Source organism: Urocampus carinirostris, chromosome 16 (assembly GCF_059441175.1).
Source record: "Urocampus carinirostris isolate Australia breed hairy pipefish chromosome 16, RoL_Ucar_1.0, whole genome shotgun sequence".
Taxonomy (NCBI): Eukaryota; Metazoa; Chordata; class Actinopteri; order Syngnathiformes; family Syngnathidae; genus Urocampus; species Urocampus carinirostris.
Window position 1 is genome coordinate 6,876,251 of NC_142364.1, and position 23,295 is coordinate 6,899,545.

Below are 23,295 nucleotides of genomic sequence, written 5' to 3' on the forward strand. Positions count from 1 at the left end.
AATATATTTTTAAAAAAATTGTATTTCCATGTTGTTGCCATGTTATTACTATGTCAGTACCGGGTTGTAAATATTGGAAGGGGGGTCAAATAGGGGTTCAAAAAGGCTCAACCACCATTAATAGTAGAAATACATTTTCTTCAAAAACCACAGAGACCCACTGATGAGCTTTTATCAGAACCAACCGACTCAAGTGTTTCAAGGGGGTAACTTTTCAAATGGCATGTCCTTTTTATATTTGATCCCAAACATTATTTTTTCTAGCCAGTACAGAAAGCATTTTGGAGCACTCCAACGACATGGATATTGTTTTCACTAAAAACTGTTGGACCTGAAATGGAAATATGAAGCCGACACGCTGTTATGATAAGATTTACGGCTTATTTGACTGCCTGGGAGGGGAAAACCCACCAAAAGATCACATCAGAAGTATTTCGAGGTAGTGGGAATAAATGAAAGCTCAATTTTAGGTTCTGGAGGTTTCTGGGGAAAGGACGTTTGACCGAGGGGAGTAAAACTTTCATTGCCGTGCTTTAATTATAGGTTTGGGTTAGGATGCAAATTGGGTTGTCACATATTTGGCAGTAAAGTGTTTTTTTTTTTTAAAACAAACCCAATAAAGCCCAAAATATGTACAGTATTGCCGCCTAATGCAGAGAGAAAATATTTCTAGAATGAAACAATTTAATTCATATAATATTTACCAATGTAACTACAATTGTAACTCTGAATTTAACAAATAAATAAAGTTACTTTTGATAAATATATTTAAATTATGGGTAATAATAATTTGTAATTAAATATATTTATAGTAATACAATAGTTAAAAATATAATGAATTCATGTTTTTTATTTAAATAAAATGAAAATGTAAAAAATATAATATGTTATTGTATAGAAATAGGAATTGTTTTTGAAAATATATATTTATTTTAATATAGTGAAAAAGTACACAAAAATGTACCTTTGGGTTGAAATACTTTGTTCAATAATGTAACTTACTTTTCACGAGTATATTATTAATTAGACAAAAATAATGTTATTAACTCTAATCACCGTAATAAAATCAACTAAACATATAATAATAAAGTAATGGGTAGGTAATCAAATATAATGTAATTATAAATAATAGTCATATAATTATTAGTGAGAATAGATATGAAATGGTTTGTAAAATACATTATAATAATAAATGAGTGTGTTTTTTTTAATACCGCTCACACAATCAAATTGCTCTGGTTGCTTGGCTGGCGTTTTGGGTGTTTACAGTTTGTTCTGGGGGTTTTCATCATAAAACTTCTCAACAGTTTAATGAGCTTCCATATAAAGGATTCCTTCGAAACGTTGCCATATGTAATTTGGACCAAAGAAACAACTTGACTGTTGCTTCGGCTTTGCATACATTAAAATTGAAAATTTAAAGAGAAAGATTACTATGGCCCTTTTCATCCACAAGCCAGATATTCTCAAAGAGCCAAACCTGGCTCGTGAGCCATAAGTTCCCGACCCCAGGTCTAGTGGATAAGTGTCGCTGCTTTCGCCGCCACGACACAGGTTTGATTCCTGTTTTTCGATTTTGTTCAGCAATGCATTTCAGTTTATCAATCATCTACAGAGCTATGTATGTATAAATATTGTATGGATTTCCAATCTTACACATTGTATGTTGTGATCAAAGTTCCCTGTAATTTTCCTTACGGGTCTGAGCGTTCACACAAAGTCGGTGAGCAACGCTTGAAACAACAGTGAGCAACCATAATCCCAAGTGTGGCAACTAAATCATTATCAAACATGTCCAAAACTTGACATCAAGTTACATTTTGCAAAGCAAAATGATTTTTCTCTTTTGAATGAATTGACTCATGTACGATTGTAAAGGTTGTACGGCCTACAAACGTTGTTTGTTCGTACAATTCTTTCACAAGACATCCATTTCTTTTTTTTTCTGATATATTTTGTCGCATAATAATCACATTTTTGGGGGCTTATTTAGTCGGTTGCAAGATACAGAACTGTACTTAATCACATTTTTTAGTGGAAGTACAATGTTGGCAACAACATTCACTTGATATAATTGGAAATTATTTGAATGCAACACAAACTTTTTCTTCTTTTTTCCGTGTTTATTTTCTACTTTTTTTTTTATTCCTTTTAAAAAAAATCTCATTGTGTTTATTTTTTCCCCAGCTGTTACTTTTTTCTTTTTGTTCTCTATTTACTCTTTTCCTACGTTTCTTTCTTTTCTTTTTTCTGGCTTTTTTCTAAATTTTTCCTCCTTTTTTTCTCTTCCTTTTGTTTCTTTTTTTCCTCAGCTTTTCACTACTTTTTCAATTTGGTATTTTTTTCTTTTTTGTTCTATTCCCCCCTTCTTTTAAGTCATTTTGTGCATAGTTTTACATAATATTTGGTCATGTTGTGATGAAAGAAGCAAAAACAACCTGAAGAGCCGTTTAGGACCCGAAAGAGCCGGTTCCTTTAAGTGAGCCGAGACGAAGAAGCCGGTTCTCGACAAACTCTACTAACTTTACTCAACTTCGTTCTACTTCGACTCGACTTCAAAATACCGCATTTAGGACACAACGTCAGGGGAACCCGTGTATTTTGACCTTCATGCACTGTAACTTTGACATAAGTCGCTTCTTAATTAGTCATTTTGAGCCCTGATTTTTGTGCGCTGGCTAGATTTTCTTGTGCCCCGATTATGTGCGAGCAGTGCGCAATTGCGCGCGCGCGCAGCTTAGAGGGATCACTGGTTGTGATATATAAGGCACACTTTCAAGCTTCTTGCCAAATTGGGGTTTTTAGGTGCGCCTCATGGTCCATACCTGGACTGTTGGCCACAGTGTCAAAGTGGCAGTTGGCCAGCATGAGATGCTTCGAGCCGCCTTTTGGCTCCAGGCGCACGGCGACGTTGGTGACGCGGTCGTAGAAGCTGGTGAAGCCGCCCAAGAAGTCGATGGAGAAGGAACCGGTTGGCCGCTGCACGTCCACGCTGAGCTGGAGGTGCGGGCCCTTCTCCGTCACCAAGCGCACCTTCTCGATCTGCTTCAGCAGGTAGTCCACCGTCAAAACCTCGTTCTCGTGGCTGCCTACCGGCCTCGGGCCCACGCTGGTGATGCGCTCTAGGTGCCCCCTAAATGCGGAGGGATGATACTTTCATATTTGGATGTTATGTGAAAACACTGCCCAAAAGATCATTGGTAGCCTTCTGCCCAGTCTAGAGGACATCGCTGGCTTGCAATACCATAGCAGAGCCATCAACATTATAAAAGACACCACCAACCCCAGCCACCACCTTTTTGACCCATTGCACCCTGGTAGGTGCTACAGCTCCCTCAAAACAAGGACAAACAGGGTCAAAGCCAGCTTTCTTCCCCAGGGCCATCACCACCATAAACAAGCACAGCATTTTGTTATTCTTTTTTTTTGCTGCTGCTTAAAAAAACCTGAAAATAAATACTTCTTTTAATGTTCAGAGGTGATCCCAAGAGCCAAGAAGAAATCCGCACGGCTGTAGTTCATGGGTGGGCTATAAAATTGGTAGAGGGGCTGAGCTAGGGGGAAATTTAATATTTGTCTATAGGTAAATTAATGTAATCAAATTGGTTTCGAAACAGACCTAATTGGAGCAAAATAATATATTGAATATATTTTTGAAAATAAACATTGATAAAAGATACATAATTTATAAAATGGTTTGCACACCCCTGTTCGAGATAGAATAAAACAGAAACAAGTGTCTGTTCTATTAGTTTTCGCAATTTTTTTTTCAGCACCGACCTAAGGAATGGGCCTATAATCAATTATGTATTTTCTTTAATTGACTACACTTTAGTACACTGTTGCTTTAAAGTGTCATGTTTATTGCTTCAAATGAGTCTTTAAAAGAGATTAAAATGGCTGACTTTAGTTCTCTGTTGTTTCAAAGTGTATTTCAAAACAGATGGCTTTATCGCATCATGTTTAATCATAAAGACAAAGTTGATCAAGGACTGTGATGATCATAGACAGTTAATAACTTTAAATAGCCTGTATCTGCAGGAAAATGCATACCTGGTATCGGTATTCGACCATCCATGTTTTTGGTACGGGTTTTTTATACAAAGTTTCTTTGAGACTGATACAGATAACCAAGTCTTAGCTGGTCATAGATACCAATCATTACCTTCCGTTTGCAGAAATGTACTGAAATATTAACCTTTTACATAGACAACCATTATCACCAAAACAAATTTGGTATCGGTACCTAAATCAATACCTGTATTACCTCAAAAAGCCTTGATTTTCATGAAAGGCCCACATTTAGATACCCAAATCTTGGTAGGTCAACGATACAGACACAACAAATAAAATCACCCTCCGTCAGCGGAAAATGACTGATATTTTTACCCTTCTAACCTTGAAAATCTTGGTATTGGCAACAAAAGCTATTTGTAGTATCGTTACATGCCTAGCTCTGGTTTTAAGTAATAAGACATTTTTTCTTGTAGAATGATACCGAAATCTTGGGTACCACATTGAAAACAACTTCCTGTTTGAGTCGATACCGACACACTGTGGATTAATTTGCCTTCCGACTGCAGAAAACAAATTTTTGGAACAAATATGTTATCTGTCAACACCGCTCACAACATAAAGACGCCAAATCAATTAAACAATCTTTTTGTTCCTCCTTGGAAGACCGGTAACATTCCGTAACGTATTTGACACGGAAGGTATGTTTCCTTGGTTTAAGATCAGATAGTCTGTGGTCTGTGCAGTCCTTTGAGACATTTTGTGATTAATGGGATAAATGGGACTTGACTCCTTAATTTGCTTTAATATTCTCAAAGACTCGAACCGGCACCGACATCAAAACCCATATCAGTTCTCAGACAATGTCAATCTTTAAAAATATTACTTTAACTTGACATATTTTACCTTTAAGAGGCACTGGCACCAAAGCGATTTGTGGTATCAATACCTGTATCACTCCTCAACAAGGCTTGATGAAAAGCCCAAATTTTTTTAGAATGACACAGATACCCAAATTTTGGTAAGTCATCAACACTAAAATTAACTTCCATCTGCAGAAATTAACTGATATTTTTAGCTTATTACATTTAAATGGCTGGTATTAGCATCAAAACCGATCCATGGTATCAATAATCGCCCATCCCTGATTTTATGTAGGGGCTTGTAATATTACATTTATTTTAAAATAATATAATACAGATACTCCATCCATCCATGGACAACATCCATAAGTTATTCATTCGGAAAGAGGGAAATCATGATTTAAGGGGCTGTAGTAAATTCATAATCCCAAAGGTGAGAACAACCAGGAAAAGTATCTGTGTGTCTGTGTGTGGAGTCAAACTTTGGAACAATTTACAAGACGAGATCAAACAATGTCCAACTATTCACTTGTTCAGGTTTAGATACAAAGGAACATTCCTGGCGGAATACAGAGATGAAGAAAATGGGGTATGAGAGATACGAGAGATTGGGAATAGTGCGTCTGGAACTATGGTTACCTTTGTTGTTATTGATGCTATTGTTATATCATAAGTGTTATTATTAATATTATTACTATTGTTGGTATATCATTGGTGTATTTAATAAGAAAGATGAAGGGGTAGGGAATATAAGCATCTGCTTCTTACTACCCCTTTTCGAACATATTATGTAACATTATTTTGTTGTTCAGTTATTGTTTTTATTGTTTTTATTTTAATGTTCGAAATAAAGTTTTCATTCGTTCATACTCAAATCTTGGGTCTGACAAGGACATTTCAATTCTAGTTGTTGATACTGACACCATGGACATACATTTGCAGAAATCGACTGCCATTTTTAAACAAATACCTTCAAAACCCCAATACTACTTTCTTTGAAAGTGGGGTGACTTGTACATGTTCTCTATTAAGTATGTGTTAACAAAGAACCGTAAGTATTTTTTTCTACGATGGCTATCTGCTCTTATCTTACTTTTATCATCAGTGTTATGGCCACAGAGAGAGGAATATCACGCGCATGATCGTGGTTTTATTCTATTCCAGGATGAAAATGGTGAAAGTAAGGACTGTTACAAATATAGTCCAAACCCAAACCCCAGAAAAGAAAAAGGAAGGGTCAAGTCAAGTTTATTTGTGATGCCCTTAATCACAAAGAGAATCAAAGGGCTGCACAGATCAAAGACTATTGCAAACTATTATTACAGACTATTGTGTCACCCTCCACTGATCTAAAACCTACATGAGGGCAAATAATACACAGATATTGTCACCGTCAAATATAGGTTATTCATATGCTATAGAATAGAAGTGTGTTTTAAGCTTAGATATAAACATTTCCACTGAGGTTGCAGATCGAATCTCAGGGGGGAAGAGCATTCCACAGCACCGGGGCCTGGATGGATAACGCTCTCGAACCTGCAGATCTCTTCTTTGAGTGCTTCTAAGAATTTCACATACTTGCACGCGCAACAATAAGAGGTGCAATGCAGATTTCAGCTAGAAGATGGCTTCAGCGAGTAGAATATTTTGAAGTTACGGGCATTACGTTTAATCTTTCATTTAGGGTTTCAGAAGGCAGCGAGCAGGGTTGGGTAGGGTTACTTTAACTTGATTACTTTCAATTACTTTTGGATTACTCCAATACCAAATATGCTAATAAAAGACAAAAGAAACTAAATATGAATAACATTATGACTCACAACACGTGGTAAGCTTTCTCTCCTGGCTTTGATCTCTTTGATCTCCGGCAAAACTAACATAAAATGCGACAGAAACCAAATGAAAAGAAATCCAAACAGCTTTCCGACATCATTTTTGCCGTTCCATGTATTCCGTCACTCCCCAAGCCTGCACAAAATTTAGTCATTATGTTCATATTTGGTTTATTTTGTCTTTTATTAGCATATTTGGTATCTGGGTAATCCAAAAGTAATTGAAAGGAATCAAGTTAAAGTAACCCTACTCAACCATGGCAACGAGTGATGATATAGCCACGAGTATCAACACCCTTAAAAGTCTGGTATCAGCACTGGAATTGATACCAGTATCGGTATTCATCCATCCTTGATTTTGATGAATAAGTTTGTATAGTTTCTTCAAAGTTTTGATGTGGGTGAAAGGTCAGACAAACCGTTAGCCACCGTCCCATGTTAAAAGCAGAATATATGTTAGATATTTCCTATGTAGTTTTTTTACCTGGCTCTCTCCGCGTTGAATTCCCCACTGGGTTTCCCGATAACGAGCTGCTGGAGAGATAAATGAACGAGTCCCCAAAGAAGCAGAAGAAAAACGCACACCAGGGAGGTCGCCAACCCTTCGCCGAGCAGGTACAAGCTCACGTCGGGCTTCCTCTTCGGCTCCGCACCGCCGCTGCAGCCGCCGCCTCCGCTCCAACCGTTGCTCTCCTCGGCGTAGCAGTCCTCGGAGCTACCGACATGGTCGTGCGTAAAGAAAGGAGGCTTTATTCTGCGGACGGCGGTGTCGCTCTCCATTTTAAGAGCGAACGGTACATCAGCTGCGAGCGTCGCTCCCAGGCGTCGCTGCTTTTCTTTGCTTTTTAATTTCTCTCTCTCCCTCTGCTGACTTCCGGGATAGCGGACGGAAAGTGAGCGGGGACAAAATAAGATGGAGTGGGCGGTCCTTTGTGTGACGTCACGACAAAGCGAATCAAAGCAAGCGTGTTTTTGATGCAATTTTGTTGTTATTTGTGACGTCATTTGGTTTAAAAAGAAGCACTCGTTCACGATAATAAAATATGTTATTATAAGTTTTAAACTACTCAAAGCAAGGAAACAATGTTATTCTAAAAAAGTGAGAAAGTATAAACATGACTTGACTGACTTAAAAGGCAACTGCAGTAATGGCATCTTTATGACGTCGAAATGAAATCAGACTCCTTCGTATTGCTATGAAAACGTAATTTTTCAAGTCAAGTCACGTTTGTTTGTGATGTCCTTTATCACAAGGAGTCTCAAAGAGGCTACAATGACCACTGATTATTGCAAACCACAGACTAGTATGACACCATCCCCTGATCTAAAACCGACATGAGGGCAAGGGAAAATTCAAAACCTCAAGTCATGTTTGTTTGTGACACCCTTTATCACAAGGAGTCTCAAAGAGGCTGCAATGACCACTGATTATTGCAAACTGCAGACTATTATGACACCACCCCCTGATCTAAAACCTAGATGAGGGCAAGGAAAAACTCAAAAACCTCAACATGAGGAAAATGAAGAAACCTTGAGAAGGGAGCATTGTTACAAATTTCCAAACCCCAAATCATGTTAATACGATCATCCATGTGTTTTTACTTACTATTTGAATCAATGGTTGTTTTTTAAACGAAGGAAGCGTTTTTACACCACTAGAGATCGCCATACTTTACAATACACACTGGGGCTTTAAATGCAATTAAAACGGAATTATTCATTTCTTTTTCTATACTTTGAGGTAGGCCAGCATCTCAGATAAGGCAGGCAGTACAGAATTAATAAGTTTTGTCAATTAAAACAACTCTTTAAAAAAATCTATGCAAATCTGAATAACTTGCAACTCCTCACTCAAAGTTAGTTAATAACTACCGTATTTTTCGGACTTTAAGGCACACCAAATCATTTTTTTTAAATTGCCAGGAATTCAAAAGTGCGATTTATAACCCGATGCGCGTCATAGACTGGAAATCCGGTAATTAAAACTGGAAATTCCGATGATAGTCCTACATACGATCACCATTTATGCAGTTAATTTAGTTGTGAAACCTGATTTTTTTTCATACTTATATTTCATTTCAAAAGTCTCTTTTAAAATGTTATGATGTTTTTGTCGATGCAACCCTCTCTCTTACTATAGTTTTTAATTCATGTACCTGATAGTCCTATGCGCCTTGTGTATGAAACAATAAGCTCACGGAGGAATATTTTAAGGGTGCGCCTTATAGTCTAGAAAATATGGTACATTTAAACCTGATTGATATTTTATGTTAGATTTCTTTTCTCCTTCTGTAAAGTACAATTTTAATTTTAAATTCAATGAACAATAAGAAAATGTCAGGACCAGAACGGAGACAGGACCCACTTGCGTTACGTTTCTCTCAGTTTTATTGGGAAGAAAGGAAAGGATTGCACCCACGATCCGGTGATCGCTGGTCGCGGGAAGCTGGTCGCTCTGAACGCAGAAGTGGGATTTCCGTGGCGAGCGATGGCGGTGTCGGGAACAGAAAAAACGGGTCAATAGCTGGGACAGGAGAACAAAAAAACGCGGTCGGGATCGGAAACAAGTCGAAAGCCAGGAGAGGAGAGGTGACGTGGTCAGGATCAAAAAAAGGGTTGAAGCCGGGGAACAGACGGGAGCAAAAACAGGTGTGAGTCAGGGTCGAAAAAAGCTTGCCTGGAGTAAACTGAGGTTCGCAGACGGGCTGACAACAGGTGACAGAAAGGAATTTGTTTAAATAGGGACAGAGAGCCAATCAGAGTCCGAGGCAGTTGGCGCCAAAGGAGCGGGCTCATGTGATTCACATCAGTAATCATGACAGAAAATACAATCCTCCCGTTTCCCCACCTAACAACCCGGAACGCCAAATACACAGACGCACATATGATGAATAACCATTTGATACTCTACTTTTGAAAAAAGATTTAATTGCGTAGTTATTGAGAGGAAATCACATTTCTCAGCCTCCCTGGTAAGGTCTATTCAGGGGCTATAGAGAGGAGGGTAAGTCACAAAGTCGAATCTCGGATTCAGGAGGGGCAGTGTGGTTTTTGTTCTACACACTTCACTAGGTCCTCGAAGGTGCACGAGAGTTTGCCCATTTGGTCTACTTTTGTTTGGTGGACTTAGAAAAGGCATTCGAACGTGTTCCTCGGGGAGTTCTGTGGGAAGTGCTTCAGAGGTATAGACTCTGCGGCCCCTAAATGACCAGTACGAGGGTCTGAATTAAGTATTTTTTGTTTCCAGTGGGAATTGAACTCCACCAAGGCTGCCCTTTGTGACACATTATTTTCATAACTTCCATGGACGTCATTTCAAGGCGGAGCCTTTGCAGGAAAGAGGTCCAGGTTGGAAGCCACAGCAATTCATCTCTCCTTTTTGCAGATGATGTAGTGCTGCTGGCTTCCTCGAGCCGTGATCCTCAGCTCTCACTGGAGCTGTTTGCAGCCGAGTTTGAAGCTCCAGGGATGAAAATCAGCACCTCCAAGTCTGAGAACATGTTTGTCAGCTGGAAAAGGATGACATGCTCATTCCAGGTTGGATATGAGATCCTGCCCCAAGTGGAGAAGTTCAAGTATCTGGTCTTGTTTGAGAGTAGGTTGTAAAGGCAGATCGACAGACAGATCGGTGCAGGGTTGACCGTCATGCGGACCCTGTACTGGTCCGTCCTGGAGCTGCGCCGAAAGGTATGTCCCTACCCTCACCTATGGTCATGAACTGTGGGCCATAACCAGAAGAACAAGACTGTAGATACAAGCACTTGAAATAAGTTTCAACTTCTGGGTGGCTGGGCTCTCCCTTAGAAATGGGTGAGAAGCTCGGTCATCCGGGAGGAACTCCGCTGCTCCTCCGCATTGAGAGGAACCACTTTACGTGGCTTTGGGGTCTGATAGGGATGCCTCCATCGGGGGGTGTTCCGAGCATGTCCGCATATGTCTCTAGGCTGGCCTGGGAACGCCTTAGGATGTCAGATGAGTTGGATGTAGAGGCTGGGAATAGTGAGGTCTGGGCATCCCTGCTGAGGCTGCTGCCCCCGTGACCCGAACCCTGATAAGCCGTAGACAATGGATGGAGTTATGGAGTTTGTGTCGTCAAAATGAACCCAAAGAAAAAAAATGCTTCGAAAAACCATGACTGCTTCTTATTTATTGCTGTGGTTAAATAGGTGCCGCGTTGTGTTTGTATGGTTTATTACCACCTCACAATGGGAATTGCAATTATAAAGAGAACAATTGGCTCAGGTGCACAGGTATGCAACTATGTAATGATTTATAGTTGGAAAAAAAACAGGTAATTACATATTGCAACCATTACAAATTGGACAATTTGTGTGCTTTTTGTTTTCTTTACTCAGTACTTTTCCACTAAAGGCAAACAAGCAAGCCTTTAAACTGGGCGTCACTGGCCTCTTTTAACAAAGCAAAACAGCACGCGAGATGACTTTGTCATAAACCAAATTAATACATGACGGTGGATGAAATATGTTTCGTGTCATTTTTGTTTGGTGAAAAGTCATTCTTTATTATCACAATTGAGGGAGTTGATGTTGCCCACGTACGTATTAGCATCGTTAGCATTTGACATTTCCGTCATTACCGGCCCGGTGCAACACAAGATTACGTCAATTACGTCCGCTTGTTTTCAAAAATAAATGTCGTTTATTTGTAAAACGGCTTACCAATATTGTCAGTGACAACTCATCACAACAATTTCCTGGCCTAAAATATGTAATTTGAGTATTTTAATCTGATATTTCTGAATTATAAAGTATTTTTTCTGATATGAACAAGGAAATTTACTTTATTTTGAAATTGCAACCAAGCTCCCCGTCCGCTTTCACTCCGGCTTCACATTTGCTCCGTCACCCGTCAGTCTAGCAGAGCGAGGAGAAGCCATCAGTCGGCCCGTCGAGTCTCCACCCGAGGCCGGATGGTAAAATCCAACCTCCAGCGGATCCTAAATAGTCATTGCTTTGCTCGCGAGAAGGAAGGAAAACAACAATCTCCCCGAACCATGGCGGATTTGAGTAGCGGTATTTGTGACATGATTGCGAAGTAAGTCAAGGAAGCGAAAAGAGCTAACGATGCTAATCTCCCGTGTGGGGGAGGGGTGATGAGAATGTACTCGAGTAGTATTAAATTGTTGTTTACAGTCCGTTAAAACGTTAATTCTGAAATAGTTTTGTGTGAAAATTAACACAGTAGTGTCACACAGTAAGCAAAATGGCGGTTATTACATGTGCTTTTTGTTTAGCTGGCCGTAGCTTGTCAGCAATAATCACCTTGTTTTAAAAAGGAAATAAAACCCTGCATTTGCCTGATGTTTTATAACTCAATAATAACTATTTAATTTTAATTTATATTTCGACAGTGTATATATTGTTTTTTGGCCTGTGTACGTTACGAAAGAGCGCTATGAGGTAACATCCCTTTACGTCATGACGGTACATTGCACGGTGCGTAATGACGTCACTGGTAACGCGTGTCCAAGCGTACAACATGGCAGTTTTCTGGTAAAAGAGTTGAATAAACACCGATTCAGGTTTTGAAATGTTAAATACATACATGTCAATTATTGTAAGGCAAAATGGGGTCTCTAGTGTAACGACCCTCAATCATACGCGACACAAGGGTTCACAGTCACTCGGTTTATTACCTTCAGCACGAGGTTATCGAGCTGAAGGTACGGCAAGCGCAGAAGCCCATAAAGTGCCAAACGAAAAAGACGGGCGCACACGCCCATGGCTTAACAAATGAATGTGGTACCAGAATTTTTACAGTAATGCAACAAAAAACACAGATTTTGAGTTAATTCAAAATAATCCAATTTCAACTCTGTTATACCAGTCCATAAAATAGACACAGATACATTTAGCATTACTGGCACAAGACTGAAAACATTTTGCTTATGCATATTTATAGGTTATCATTATTTTTGCACATTAATAATGCTCTGTTCATTGCATTATTTTTTTCTCATTTTTTCTGGATTCACTTAAAAAACTAGGCCAGTCAACAAGCACTAGATGGTAATATTGCTTCTATCCTACTACATTTAAAAAAAAAATCGTTTTTTCCTTTATCCTAGAGTGCCATGTGTAATCTTGTAACAAGTTTATTGTTTACATCGTTATGACAATAAAGGCAATTCTATTGTCGCACATTTCTTTGCTAACTTTAGCTTCTCCACGCTTTTCCTTCCAGTCTGTCCATGCACTGTAGTAGTAGTACCCGCCACCCGGGGGCTCTGTGGTGTTCCTGATGCCCCTCACCCACCCCTGAAGATCCCAGGTGGGCGAGGGAATGGCACACGGGATCATGCTCCTGCAGCTCGGTTGCTCCACTCCGTAAGTCTCAAGCTTCATGCGTTTGCGGCCATGTGCACGATGTTAGCATTAGCACCGTAGCCTTGTGCGCAAATGTTAGGAAGAAACTCAACTTTGTTTCTGTACAGGCCGTCTTGGATTTTAACCCATAGGCTTAAACAGTCCTAAATATTAATATCACGTACATTTCTGATATAAAAAGACAAAAATCAGTGGGGAAATGTCTTTGAAGGAGAAGTAACACATTGTGGCGTGATTGAGACACTTGCCTGCGGACTGTTTCTGCAGCTGTCACTCTCAATCTACTAGCACAGCAGTCTGTATTAATTGAATGTGCATTAACAGACGCTTTCCGACTTACGAACCAAGCGATCTAACCATTTTCTCAACCGCATCAAGCTTTCTTATTCCACTTTCATTTAAAAGGAAACAGATCACCTTTTCATTACACTTTACACCAACCATATTGAATGGTTGCACGAGATATTAAACAATAGAAATGTCAAAGTTCTTATCGCGCTGGGGATTCGGGATAGTATGTTTACACACGAACTAGGAAGAGGAAGTGGATTTCTTCTTCGGCGTGGATGCTGGGTGACCGCTCACAGCGCCACACGTCGGTAGTGGCGGAAAGAAGCACTACAGTTCTGTACTCTACCCGGAAAAAGGTGCACACAATACAAAATCTAACTTACAGCAATGTCCGGATATTTTTTGACATCTCGTAAAAATGTTCCTATCTACCGTTTTACGCAAGTCGAATGTTCGTTAGCAGGGGAGCGTCTGCATATGCAAGAGTGTGACAAAAATCATACATAAATCCTTGGAATCTAACAACTAGTGTAGTATAATTGAATATTTTGGTGCGGCAGCAGGTGACTCTGGTATATTTGTCCTATCAGGCCAAAAACTGTGAAGTCATATTAGGCTTTGATCAGTCCAATTAGTGAAAGTCCAATGATTTTAGTGTACCCCTCCTGAGTTACTAGTGCCAGTATTTATATATGTTTTTGATGTAATAGTTGCAGTAGTTGGTCTCATCACTATTGCAAGGGATGGGAGAGCTTAAGATCAGTCGCATGGTACATCAAGAGTACAGGCTGGTTTAATTCAAGTCATGTTTATTTGTCTTGCCCATAATAACAAGGAGCCTCAACGGCACATGTGTCAAACTCATGGCCCAGTGGCCAAATGTGGCCCGCTTCATCATTTTATATGGCTCGCAAGAGCTTAAAATATCAGAGCATCTAATTAATGGTTTAAAAGAATGCTTTGACCCCAAAACTACATTTTGAATACGATACCTGTGAAGTCACAGCCCAGTGTCACTACATGGCAGTGATTCCATAATTGATAAGGGGTGGATTTACATCCCATTCGATGACATGTACCGGTAGTTCCATTTCCAAGTGACACCGGGTACTTTTAGGATAGTCATTATGCTTGTGTGGCCTTCAATGAAAATTAGACAGCTCTGTTCTACGGGCTTCTGAATTTCAGTCAGTACAGTACATTGTTTTGAGATGGTATTTATCACACTCCTCCTTATATGTGCATTTCAATTGAATTATAATTGATAAGGTGATTGAGATTGACAGCTGTGGACAGAGTGGTACATGAACAAGTTTCCCAATTGTGGCACCATGTTTTACCAAGATCGCAATGTTACTCCACAGTCCCAGTGAGAATCTCATTTATCTATTTATGTGATTCACTAATTAGATGACGAGGCATTTGGCTACCAAAAGGAGTCCTAGTTACCCCTGCCGTTTGGCTGCCGTTCATTAAATTTCTCTACTTTGACATTCAGAGCACTTGGCAGAAATTGCGATGCTGTGATTAAAACAAAGTATTATTCAAGGGGCTTGCGATCGTCTGAATTTGCATATCATATTTAGCAACGACTTCCAAAAGCGACGGGTATTTCAACTTCTGGGCTTTTTCTTGCCGTTCTGCCAGGACCTGAAGTTGACCGTTAGTGAGGAGCCGGCGGGCGGCGGTCGCCCCGGGATTCTGCGTTTTCAAAGTCATCTTACCGTCAACAAGAAAGTTGAATGGGAAGCTGTCTTGAGCAGCAGCGCTCTCTTTGTGGAGATCCCCCGTGACCCGCTGCCCGAAGGCAGCAAGGAGAGGTGAGCTTTTTGTCGCATCCCGGACCGGTCGTCGGCTTTTTCGCTCCGAAAGTAACCGTTTTGTCTCGTTCAGTTTGGCGTCTCTGTTGGAATACGCCGAAGAACATCTGAAGGTCGTCGGCGTGTTCGTCTGCTTCTACAAGAACAGGGAGGACCGTGGTAGGTGGACGCGTCGCACCTGAAAAAACATCTGTCGCTGTATCGCAGTTTGGATACTTAGCGGATTTTCATTGCTAATTTTGTTTTGCATTCTGATTGGTTAAGATGTCCCCCCGCTCCTTTTTCTACCTGTGCGTCCAATATCGTTGCGGTCCAAGTTGGACACGTAAGAAAGACAGCTTGACAATAGAATTTTGTGGGAGCCTTGTGGGTGGAGACTAGGGTGGTCGGGGAGCAATTATGGGAGGTTATTGCATACCTCTCAACCTCCGCCAATTGACTTGCAGCTAAGCCCCGCCCACTTTTCTCTGACAAATATTCAACATTCTGTAAAAAGCGCTATGGCCAAGTATGTGTCCGTAGGAGCAGGGTTCCTACACCTCTTTAACGGGCAAATTCAAGCACTTAAAGGACTCTCAAAGTCAATTTTCCAGCACCATTAAAATAAATCCAGTGATGATTGAAAGAACGTGATCCTTAGTTTCAAACCCTAAGTATATATCCAACCTAATTTCAAATTTATAAAATCTGTTTAAAACCCTAACTCCTAACCTTGTTTCATACCATAACCCTTGCTCTAAATCAGGGGTGTCAAACTCATTTTAACTCTGGGGCCACGCGATAGAACAAACATTCTGTCGGGGGCCGGACTAGTAGATTAAAGAGGGAAAAAAAAGAGAGAAAGAGTGAGGTAAAAGGAGAGAGGGAGAGACAAAGAAAGAAAAATACAGGGAGGTAGAGCGTGAGAAACAAAAGATAAAAAGTCGTGAGAGAGGGGGGAAAGAAAGGGAGAGGAAGAAAGAAATCCACAGAGAAATAGAAAGACAGGAGAGAAAAGAGAGCACAAGGGGTATGAAGAGAGAAAGAGAAAAGGAAAAAAGGAAGTTAGAGCAAAAGAGGTTAAAAGACAGAGAGAGAGAGAGAGAGAGAGACAAAGAGCAACAAAGGAAGAGAAAAAGAGACACAGAGAGGGAAAGAGACAGGGACAGAGTGGGAGAAAAGGGTTGGAAAAGAGAGAGAAATAAATACAAGAACAGTGTCTTTGTTCGAGGCACCCGGCTTTGGCAACATCAAGTTGACATGTTTCAACCTGCAGCTTGTTTTTCTCTTGCGCTTCTCTGAGTGTTGTTTCGCGGGCTGGATTCAATCCCTTAGCGGTCCGCCTGTTTGACACCTGTGCTCTAAATCTACTTTAGAACCTGACATTCAGTTTAGAACCCTAATGTGGAGCGCAATATCGAGTTCCTAACCCTAAACATGCACCTATCTCTAGCTGTAACCCTAGCCCCAATCCTATCTCAGAACTCTAAATTCAGTTTAATACCCTAAATAAGAAGCCTAAACCAGAGTTCCTATTTCTGTCCGCAATCCTTTTTGGGAACCATAAAATATGTTTAAAACCCTTAGAACAACTAACCTAATAAACATGGAAACAATTGCAATAGTTTACAAGCACTTCATCTAAAACTCAGATTCCTTAAGTACAAAAACTAGCACATAACGGGCCACTGAACTCCCAGTAGACGGTGATGTAATGTACAACACAGCCAAGAGCTAACGTTAGCTTGGAAAAGGGTAAAAATAAATACACCCCGTCGCCGAGCCTCTTTGGATACCTCGTATCAGATTTGCATGTACCCCATTCAGACAGTTTGACCATTTTAAGGTTTAAAATGCAAGATAAAACCTATAAAAGGAACAAAAACTAACAAACTGCAATGCATTTAAATGGAGAAGCCAACAGAGTTTGCTATGTGCACTGTGATTGGCTCATCACGTTTGAGAGCTTAGTCATTTGGCCCCCTTAATAATGACTTCAATTCCCTTATTAAAATGTTAAAACTTACAAATACAACACGGCACCTATTTACTCGAAGCAAGCCAGACTAAGTAGAACAAAAAGAAGTTTCAATTTTTTTTTTTTTTCGGACATAAAAATTCAATGCGGCATACACAATTTAAAATGGGTCAAAAAAGCTCATATAATATGGGGAAAGCGTAAAAGTTGACACTTTCAGAAAAGGGGCGGGGCAGCCGTTTAGCCAATCAGAACGCACGATAAATCTGAAAAGTAGCGAAATCGCTAAAAAGAAACCCCGATACAGCGGGAGATTACTGTCGTGGGAAAAGATTCAACTTGCACAAATGAACACCGGGAAAAAGTCATATTTGAAGGTAAAACGGTTTTTGTTCTATTTTACTAGCCAAGCTGGTGCGGACATTCAGTTTCCTGGGCTTCGAGATCGTGAAACCGGGCCACGCCCTCGTCCCTCCTCGACCCGACGTCCTCTTCATGGCTTACGACTTCGACAGGGACTCTTCCGACGAAGAATAGACGACCCCGCCCCTTCCCCTGTAACTCCGCCCCTTCCTCTCCGCCTCTTTTAGTTTCGTGTTCATCCATCTTGAGTTTTCCCTCTTTTTGTGCTGGAAGGTTGTGTTCAACGGGAAGAGGGTTAGAATTTTAGCTTGTTCGGTGTTCGTGCTTAGCTTAGATCCGCTTTGTTTACTCGTTGAGTAGTTTGGTCGGGATGTACGACACAAAAAAAGGTCACGGGGTTTTTCTTTTTACACTCGGGTACCGCGGCGACAAAACGGCTGTTGAATCTTGTTTTCACTTGGACCACTCGTGTAGCACCAATATTGAGTTACAAAGTCTTTCGATCGGTACTTAAGATTTGGTGGACGGGAAAGTTTTTGTTTTGTTCCGACATAAATCTCATTTATTATCAAGGTATAACGAACTTTGGGAAATATGTTCTAATTGGATTGGCGTTTGCATTCTTCTTTGTTTCCTGACATACACTCGGCATTTAGTGATACTTTACCTCTTGTGCTTCTTATAATAAAAAGACAGAAAAAAGATTTTGTGCATTCTTTGGATAAAGCTTCTCCACAAAATATAAGGATCGTTGGAACCTGTTTTTTTTTGTCTTTTAATATTTAGTAAAGAAAATTGGGGGTTATCAAACTTACCGTTTTATATTCCTCTTTCTAAACGAAAACCGAATTTGTGTATAATGCACATTTCCTAACTTAAACAGTGTGGGTGCGGGTTATACATTAGTTTTTCCACATATAACCACGTATATTCTGCAATGATTGATCGATGGTAAAATATCAATGACCTCAATCACAAAACCTGATGCAACAGGAATCCAACAGAGTCACGGCAGTGAGAGCGCTGAATCCTACCGATGAGAACACCAGTGATGATATTTCAAATTGCATTAGACAAATATCCAATCATACTTTTTTATTCAAGGTACCAGAGACAAATGTTAGAGAATGGAGAAAACAAGTGGTCTGAAAATCTATCAACGCAAAAAGTAGTTCCTCTGTCGTATCTCACGAGTCAGTCAGACTTTAAAGGACATTAAATATACATTTTATGTAGATTTTGTGTTCATAGTTTACCTTGGTCAATCACATTTTTATTCATGGTACCAGAGACAAATGGTCTGAAAAGATATCAACGCAAAAAGTTGCACCAAAAAGTAGTTCCTCTGTCGTATCTCATAAATCGGACTTTAAAGGACATTAAATATACATTTTATGTTGGTTTTGTGTTCATAGTTTACCTTTGTCAATCACATTTTTATTCATGGTACCAGAGACAAATGTTAGAGAATGGAGAAAACAAGTGGTCTAAAAAGATATCAATGCTAAAAGTAGTTCCTCTGTCGTATCTCATGATGAATCTGACTCTAAAGGACATCAAATATACATTTTATGTTGGTTTTTGTGTTCATAGATTACCTTGGTCAATCACATTTTTATTCATGGTACCAGAGACAAATATTAGAGAATGGAGAAAACACGTGGTCTGAAAAGATAAACGCTAAAAGTAGTTCCTCTGTCGTATCTCATAATGAATCAGACTTTAAAGGACATTAAATATACCGTACATTTTATGTTGGTTTTGTGTTCATAGTTTATCTTTGTCAATCACATTTTTATTCATGGTACCAGAGACAAATGTTAGAGAATGGAGAAAACAAGTGGTCTAAAAAGGTATCAATGCTAAAAGTAGTTCCTCTGTCGTATCTCATGATGAATCAGACTTTAAAGGACATTAAATATACCGTACATTTTATGTTGGTTTTGTGTTCATAGATTACCTTGGTCAATCACATTTTTATTCATGGTACCAGAGATAAATGTTAGAGAATGGAGAAAACAAGTGGTCTGAAAAGATATCAACGCTTAAAGTAGTTCCTCTGTCGTATCTCATGATGATTCGGACTTTAAAGGACATTAAATATACATTTTATGTTGGTTTTGTGTTCATAGTTTACCTGATTTTTATGTTCAACGTGTATCACAATGCTTAGTTATCCAAAATGAGGAGTACGAGTACCGATAAAACAAATATTCCATAAAAATGTCTTCTTCTGCTACACTTTCACCATAAACGTAAGCAAAATGGTAATTTTTCCATGAAAGTATAGCTAAACATGAATGTACATCTAGTAAACCCCCAGGATACAGCAACCCCACCTTATGTCTATGGCCCCTCTTAACAGCATTTTCTCCACTATACGTCAATAACACATTATTTCACATACAGAAAATATATTTTAGAACGCAGTGCCTAGACCAGGGGTGTCAAACTCATTTGAACTCGGGGGCCACAAGATAGAGCAAAACTACTGTCGGGGGCCGGACTAGTAGATTAAAGTGAAAGAAAAAGAGATAAAGAAATAAGAGAAAGAGGGAGGGAAAATGAGAGAGGGTGGGACAAAGAAAAGAACAAAAAAGAGAGAGGGAGAGAGCGGGAAAAATAAAGGGAGAGAAAGAAATAGAAAGAAAGAGAGAAAAGAAAGTGTGGAGGGTAGGAAGAGAGAAAGAGAAAAGGAAAAAGGGAAGTTAGAGCAAAAGTGGTTAAAAGACACAGAGAAAGAAAGGGACAAAGAGCAACAAAGGAAGAGAAAAAGAGAGACACAGAGAGTGAAAGAGACAGAGTGGGAGAAAAGGGGTGGAAAAGAGAGAGAGAGAGGGCAGGACAAAGAAAATAAATAAAAGAGAGAGGTAGAGAGCGTGAGAAACAAAAGGTAAAAAGTCGTGAGAGGGGGAAAATAAAGGGAGAGGAAGAAAGAAATCCAAAGAGAAACAGAAAGACAGAGGGAGAGAGAAGAGAAAAGAAAGCGCAAAGGGTAGGAAGAGAGAAAGAGAAAAAAGGAAGTTAGAACAAAAGAAGTTACAAAGACACAGAGAGAGAAAGAAACAAAGAGCAACAAAGGAAGAGAAAAAGAGAGACACAGAGTGAAAGAGACAGAGTGGGAGAAAAGGGGTGGAAGAGAAAGAGAGAGATAAACAAATAAAAGTACAGTGTCTTTGTTCGAGGCACCTTTCTTTGGCAACATCAAGTGGACATATTTCAACCTGCAGCTCGTTTTTCTCTTGCGCTTCTCTGAGTGTGTCTTGCGGGCCGGATTCAATCCCTTAGCGGGCCTGATCTGGCCCGCGGGCCGCCTGTTTGACACCTGTGGCCTAGAGCATCGTTTTTGAGTGCAGTGGTTAGCACATTTGCCTGACACGCGAAAGGTCCCCAGTTCAAATTGAAACATGTTGGCCAGGCTGTACTCGCCCAAGGCGCACCACAGGAAAGGGTGCCCCTTCCAGCATAGTGGTTAAAGGCTCCAACTGGTCAACCAGTGCTTAGAGCAGGGGTGTTGAAAATTTTCAGAAAGCGGCCCAGATTTGGTAAGGTGTGAGAGTCTCCTATTAAGCCTCACATTCTTTGAACCTCATAGCTCGCCTTTGTAGCATTTTCATTTGACTCGCAGGGTCTCCTGAAAAAGCGCTGCAGTACCGTTAAAAACAGCCTCCAGTTGCTTTACCTATTCACAGCTTTCATTTCCATTTAGCTTTTTGTAGTCAGCATGTTTCCTCTCTTGATATAGAGAAGAAAACTCCAATTTCCACTTGTCCTGGAAGCAACAGCCCTCGCAGTCAACTTTCCTTTTTTAATTGACAGTCACCATGCCAGAAATGGGGTGGACTAAAATTCTCACAGAAAGCCAAGGGCAACGTGGCCAAAGGGCTACTTTTGGAAAATGTGCTCCGAGAGGTCCTCCTTAGTGGTCAAAGTGGCTGAAAACCAGCGTTCTGACCCTTTTCTCAACCGCATCAAGCTTTCTTATTCCACCAACAATATAGAATGGATGCACGAGATATTAAACAATAAAAACGTCAAAGTTCTTAGCGCGCTGGAGATACAGTATGGAATGTTTACACACGAACTAGGAAGAGGAAGCAGATTTCTTATGTGGTCAAGGGCCATATTTGGCCCCTGGGCTGGACTTTGCACTACTGTTACAACTTGTCCAATGTGTGTGAATGAAAAATAGTGTATTGCGACAATTGTACGATGAAAATAAATATTTATTGTATATTAATGTATTATATAATTTTTAATTTAATTCGAAGCCACATAGTACATCCCTTTTGATCACTAAATCTGATAATGTGCAATAAAAAAGTGTAATACGGTTGAAAATAAGTATTTTGCATAAAACAAATATCTTGATGAATAAAACAAATACTTGCTATATTTTTTTGTATTCATATTGAAGGATTTTACACATTTTACTATAAAGGATTTTATACGATAAAATATAAGTGACATTTATCGAGTGCAATGAAGATTTTCACTGAGTGGGCTTCAGGTCACGCTGTTCCAAATCCGGAATGTTTTGGCTGGGGAATTTTGATAACAGGACTCTGACGATGGACGTCAGGCATTGTTTTGATAAACGCTCTGTGTTGTTCTGAGTTTCTCCAGACATCGAGGCGAGGGGGTGGACCCCACGTGGGGGCTTTCATTGGCACGCCCATGGGAGGAGCCGGCACACCAGCTTGGGGAAAAACGTGGGCCGAGGAGGAAGCAGAAGATCGAGAGAGGAGGCTTGACGGAGACATGAGTGACACTAATTCGGCTAATATTCGATGGAGTTCACATAGCAGAACTGTTCAAGTGAAGGATTTTAAACATTTGACTATAAAGGATTTTATACGATCGAATACAAATGACATTTGATGCAAAAGATATTCACTGGCTGGGCTGTGGTGCGGGGTCAGGGCACCCTGGTGGAAAATGTTGTTTACAGGAACGGCCGGAACGGCACATCCAGACGCAGAAAGGGCCCTGATGACGTAGAAACACTCGGTGTTGTTTTGAGTATTCCAGACATCGCGACGCTCTTCGACGAGATGGTGAAGCCCAGGGGGGGGGGGCTTCCTTGGCACGCCCATGGGAGGAGCCTGCACACCATTATGCAGGGAGAAAATGGCCAATAGGAGAAAGCTAAAGGACTTTTTAGCGTCCCTAATTCAGTCTTTTTCGATGGAGTACTGTTGGAATTATATACATATATTTATCCTACAGTTGACATTAATATGTTATAAGTGTTCTCAGCCCTTTTTGTATAGTTTTCAGCCGTAAGCTGTTCTTCAAGGCCATGAGTTGTTTTTTGTGTCTGTCTCTTTCACATTCCAGTGGGTGCACCCTGACCTGTGCATGCCATAACTCAAGTTGTTTTTCCTCCAAGAACCTTAATATTAGAAGGGAGGGTTCAGAGACGTCTTCAGAGTGAGGAGGAGATTTGTAACAGCCTGGTCTCCGCCGCTCTCATTATAATGATTAATAAAATAACCAATTCTCAATGACCGATTCTCTACGTCTTCTTTTATTTCAGAGCGTTTTATTAAAAATGTTGGGGACTTAAACCTAACAAGTACACTAAGTTAAATTTTAGGGAAAATAAATCTGCCCCCGTGCGGAAATGCCGGTCTCTTGTTCATTTTTCCATCAAGAAAGGAGCACGCATTGTTAGGCGAATGTAAGTCGTGTTTGGTTACGGAATCAGATAACTAATTCGAACAATTTGGTAAACGCTACATTTTAATTTATTTAATTTCCTAACAATGTAAAGAAAAATGTTGCATGTGGCTCGCGGGCCGTAGT

At 40.0% G+C, this 23,295-nt stretch overlaps 2 protein-coding genes across 2 annotated transcripts in view; one reads left to right on the forward strand and one right to left on the reverse strand.

Annotated features, from left to right (window-relative positions):
- Nucleotides 1-7,780, reverse strand: part of ermp1 (endoplasmic reticulum metallopeptidase 1) — a 46,075-nt gene extending 38,295 nt beyond the window's left edge. Inside the window, exons 1-2 of the mRNA XM_088355561.1 lie at nucleotides 7,194-7,780; nucleotides 2,826-3,133 (exon numbers count right to left, since the gene is read on the reverse strand). Coding sequence (XP_088211687.1) covers nucleotides 2,826-3,133; nucleotides 7,194-7,714 — 829 coding nt within the window. The 5' untranslated portion in view covers nucleotides 7,715-7,780. The remainder of the gene's footprint in view (nucleotides 1-2,825; nucleotides 3,134-7,193) is intronic.
- Nucleotides 7,781-11,294: 3,514 nt separating this feature from the next.
- oaz1b (ornithine decarboxylase antizyme 1b) lies at nucleotides 11,295-18,191 on the forward strand. The gene is given in 7 exon segments (XM_088355890.1): nucleotides 11,295-11,437; nucleotides 11,533-11,764; nucleotides 12,914-12,968; nucleotides 12,970-13,056; nucleotides 14,995-15,167; nucleotides 15,241-15,326; nucleotides 17,531-18,191. Coding segments are annotated over 6 exon segments (657 nt in total). The 5' UTR covers nucleotides 11,295-11,437; nucleotides 11,533-11,639; the 3' UTR covers nucleotides 17,662-18,191.
- Nucleotides 18,192-23,295: the final 5,104 nt, after the last annotated feature.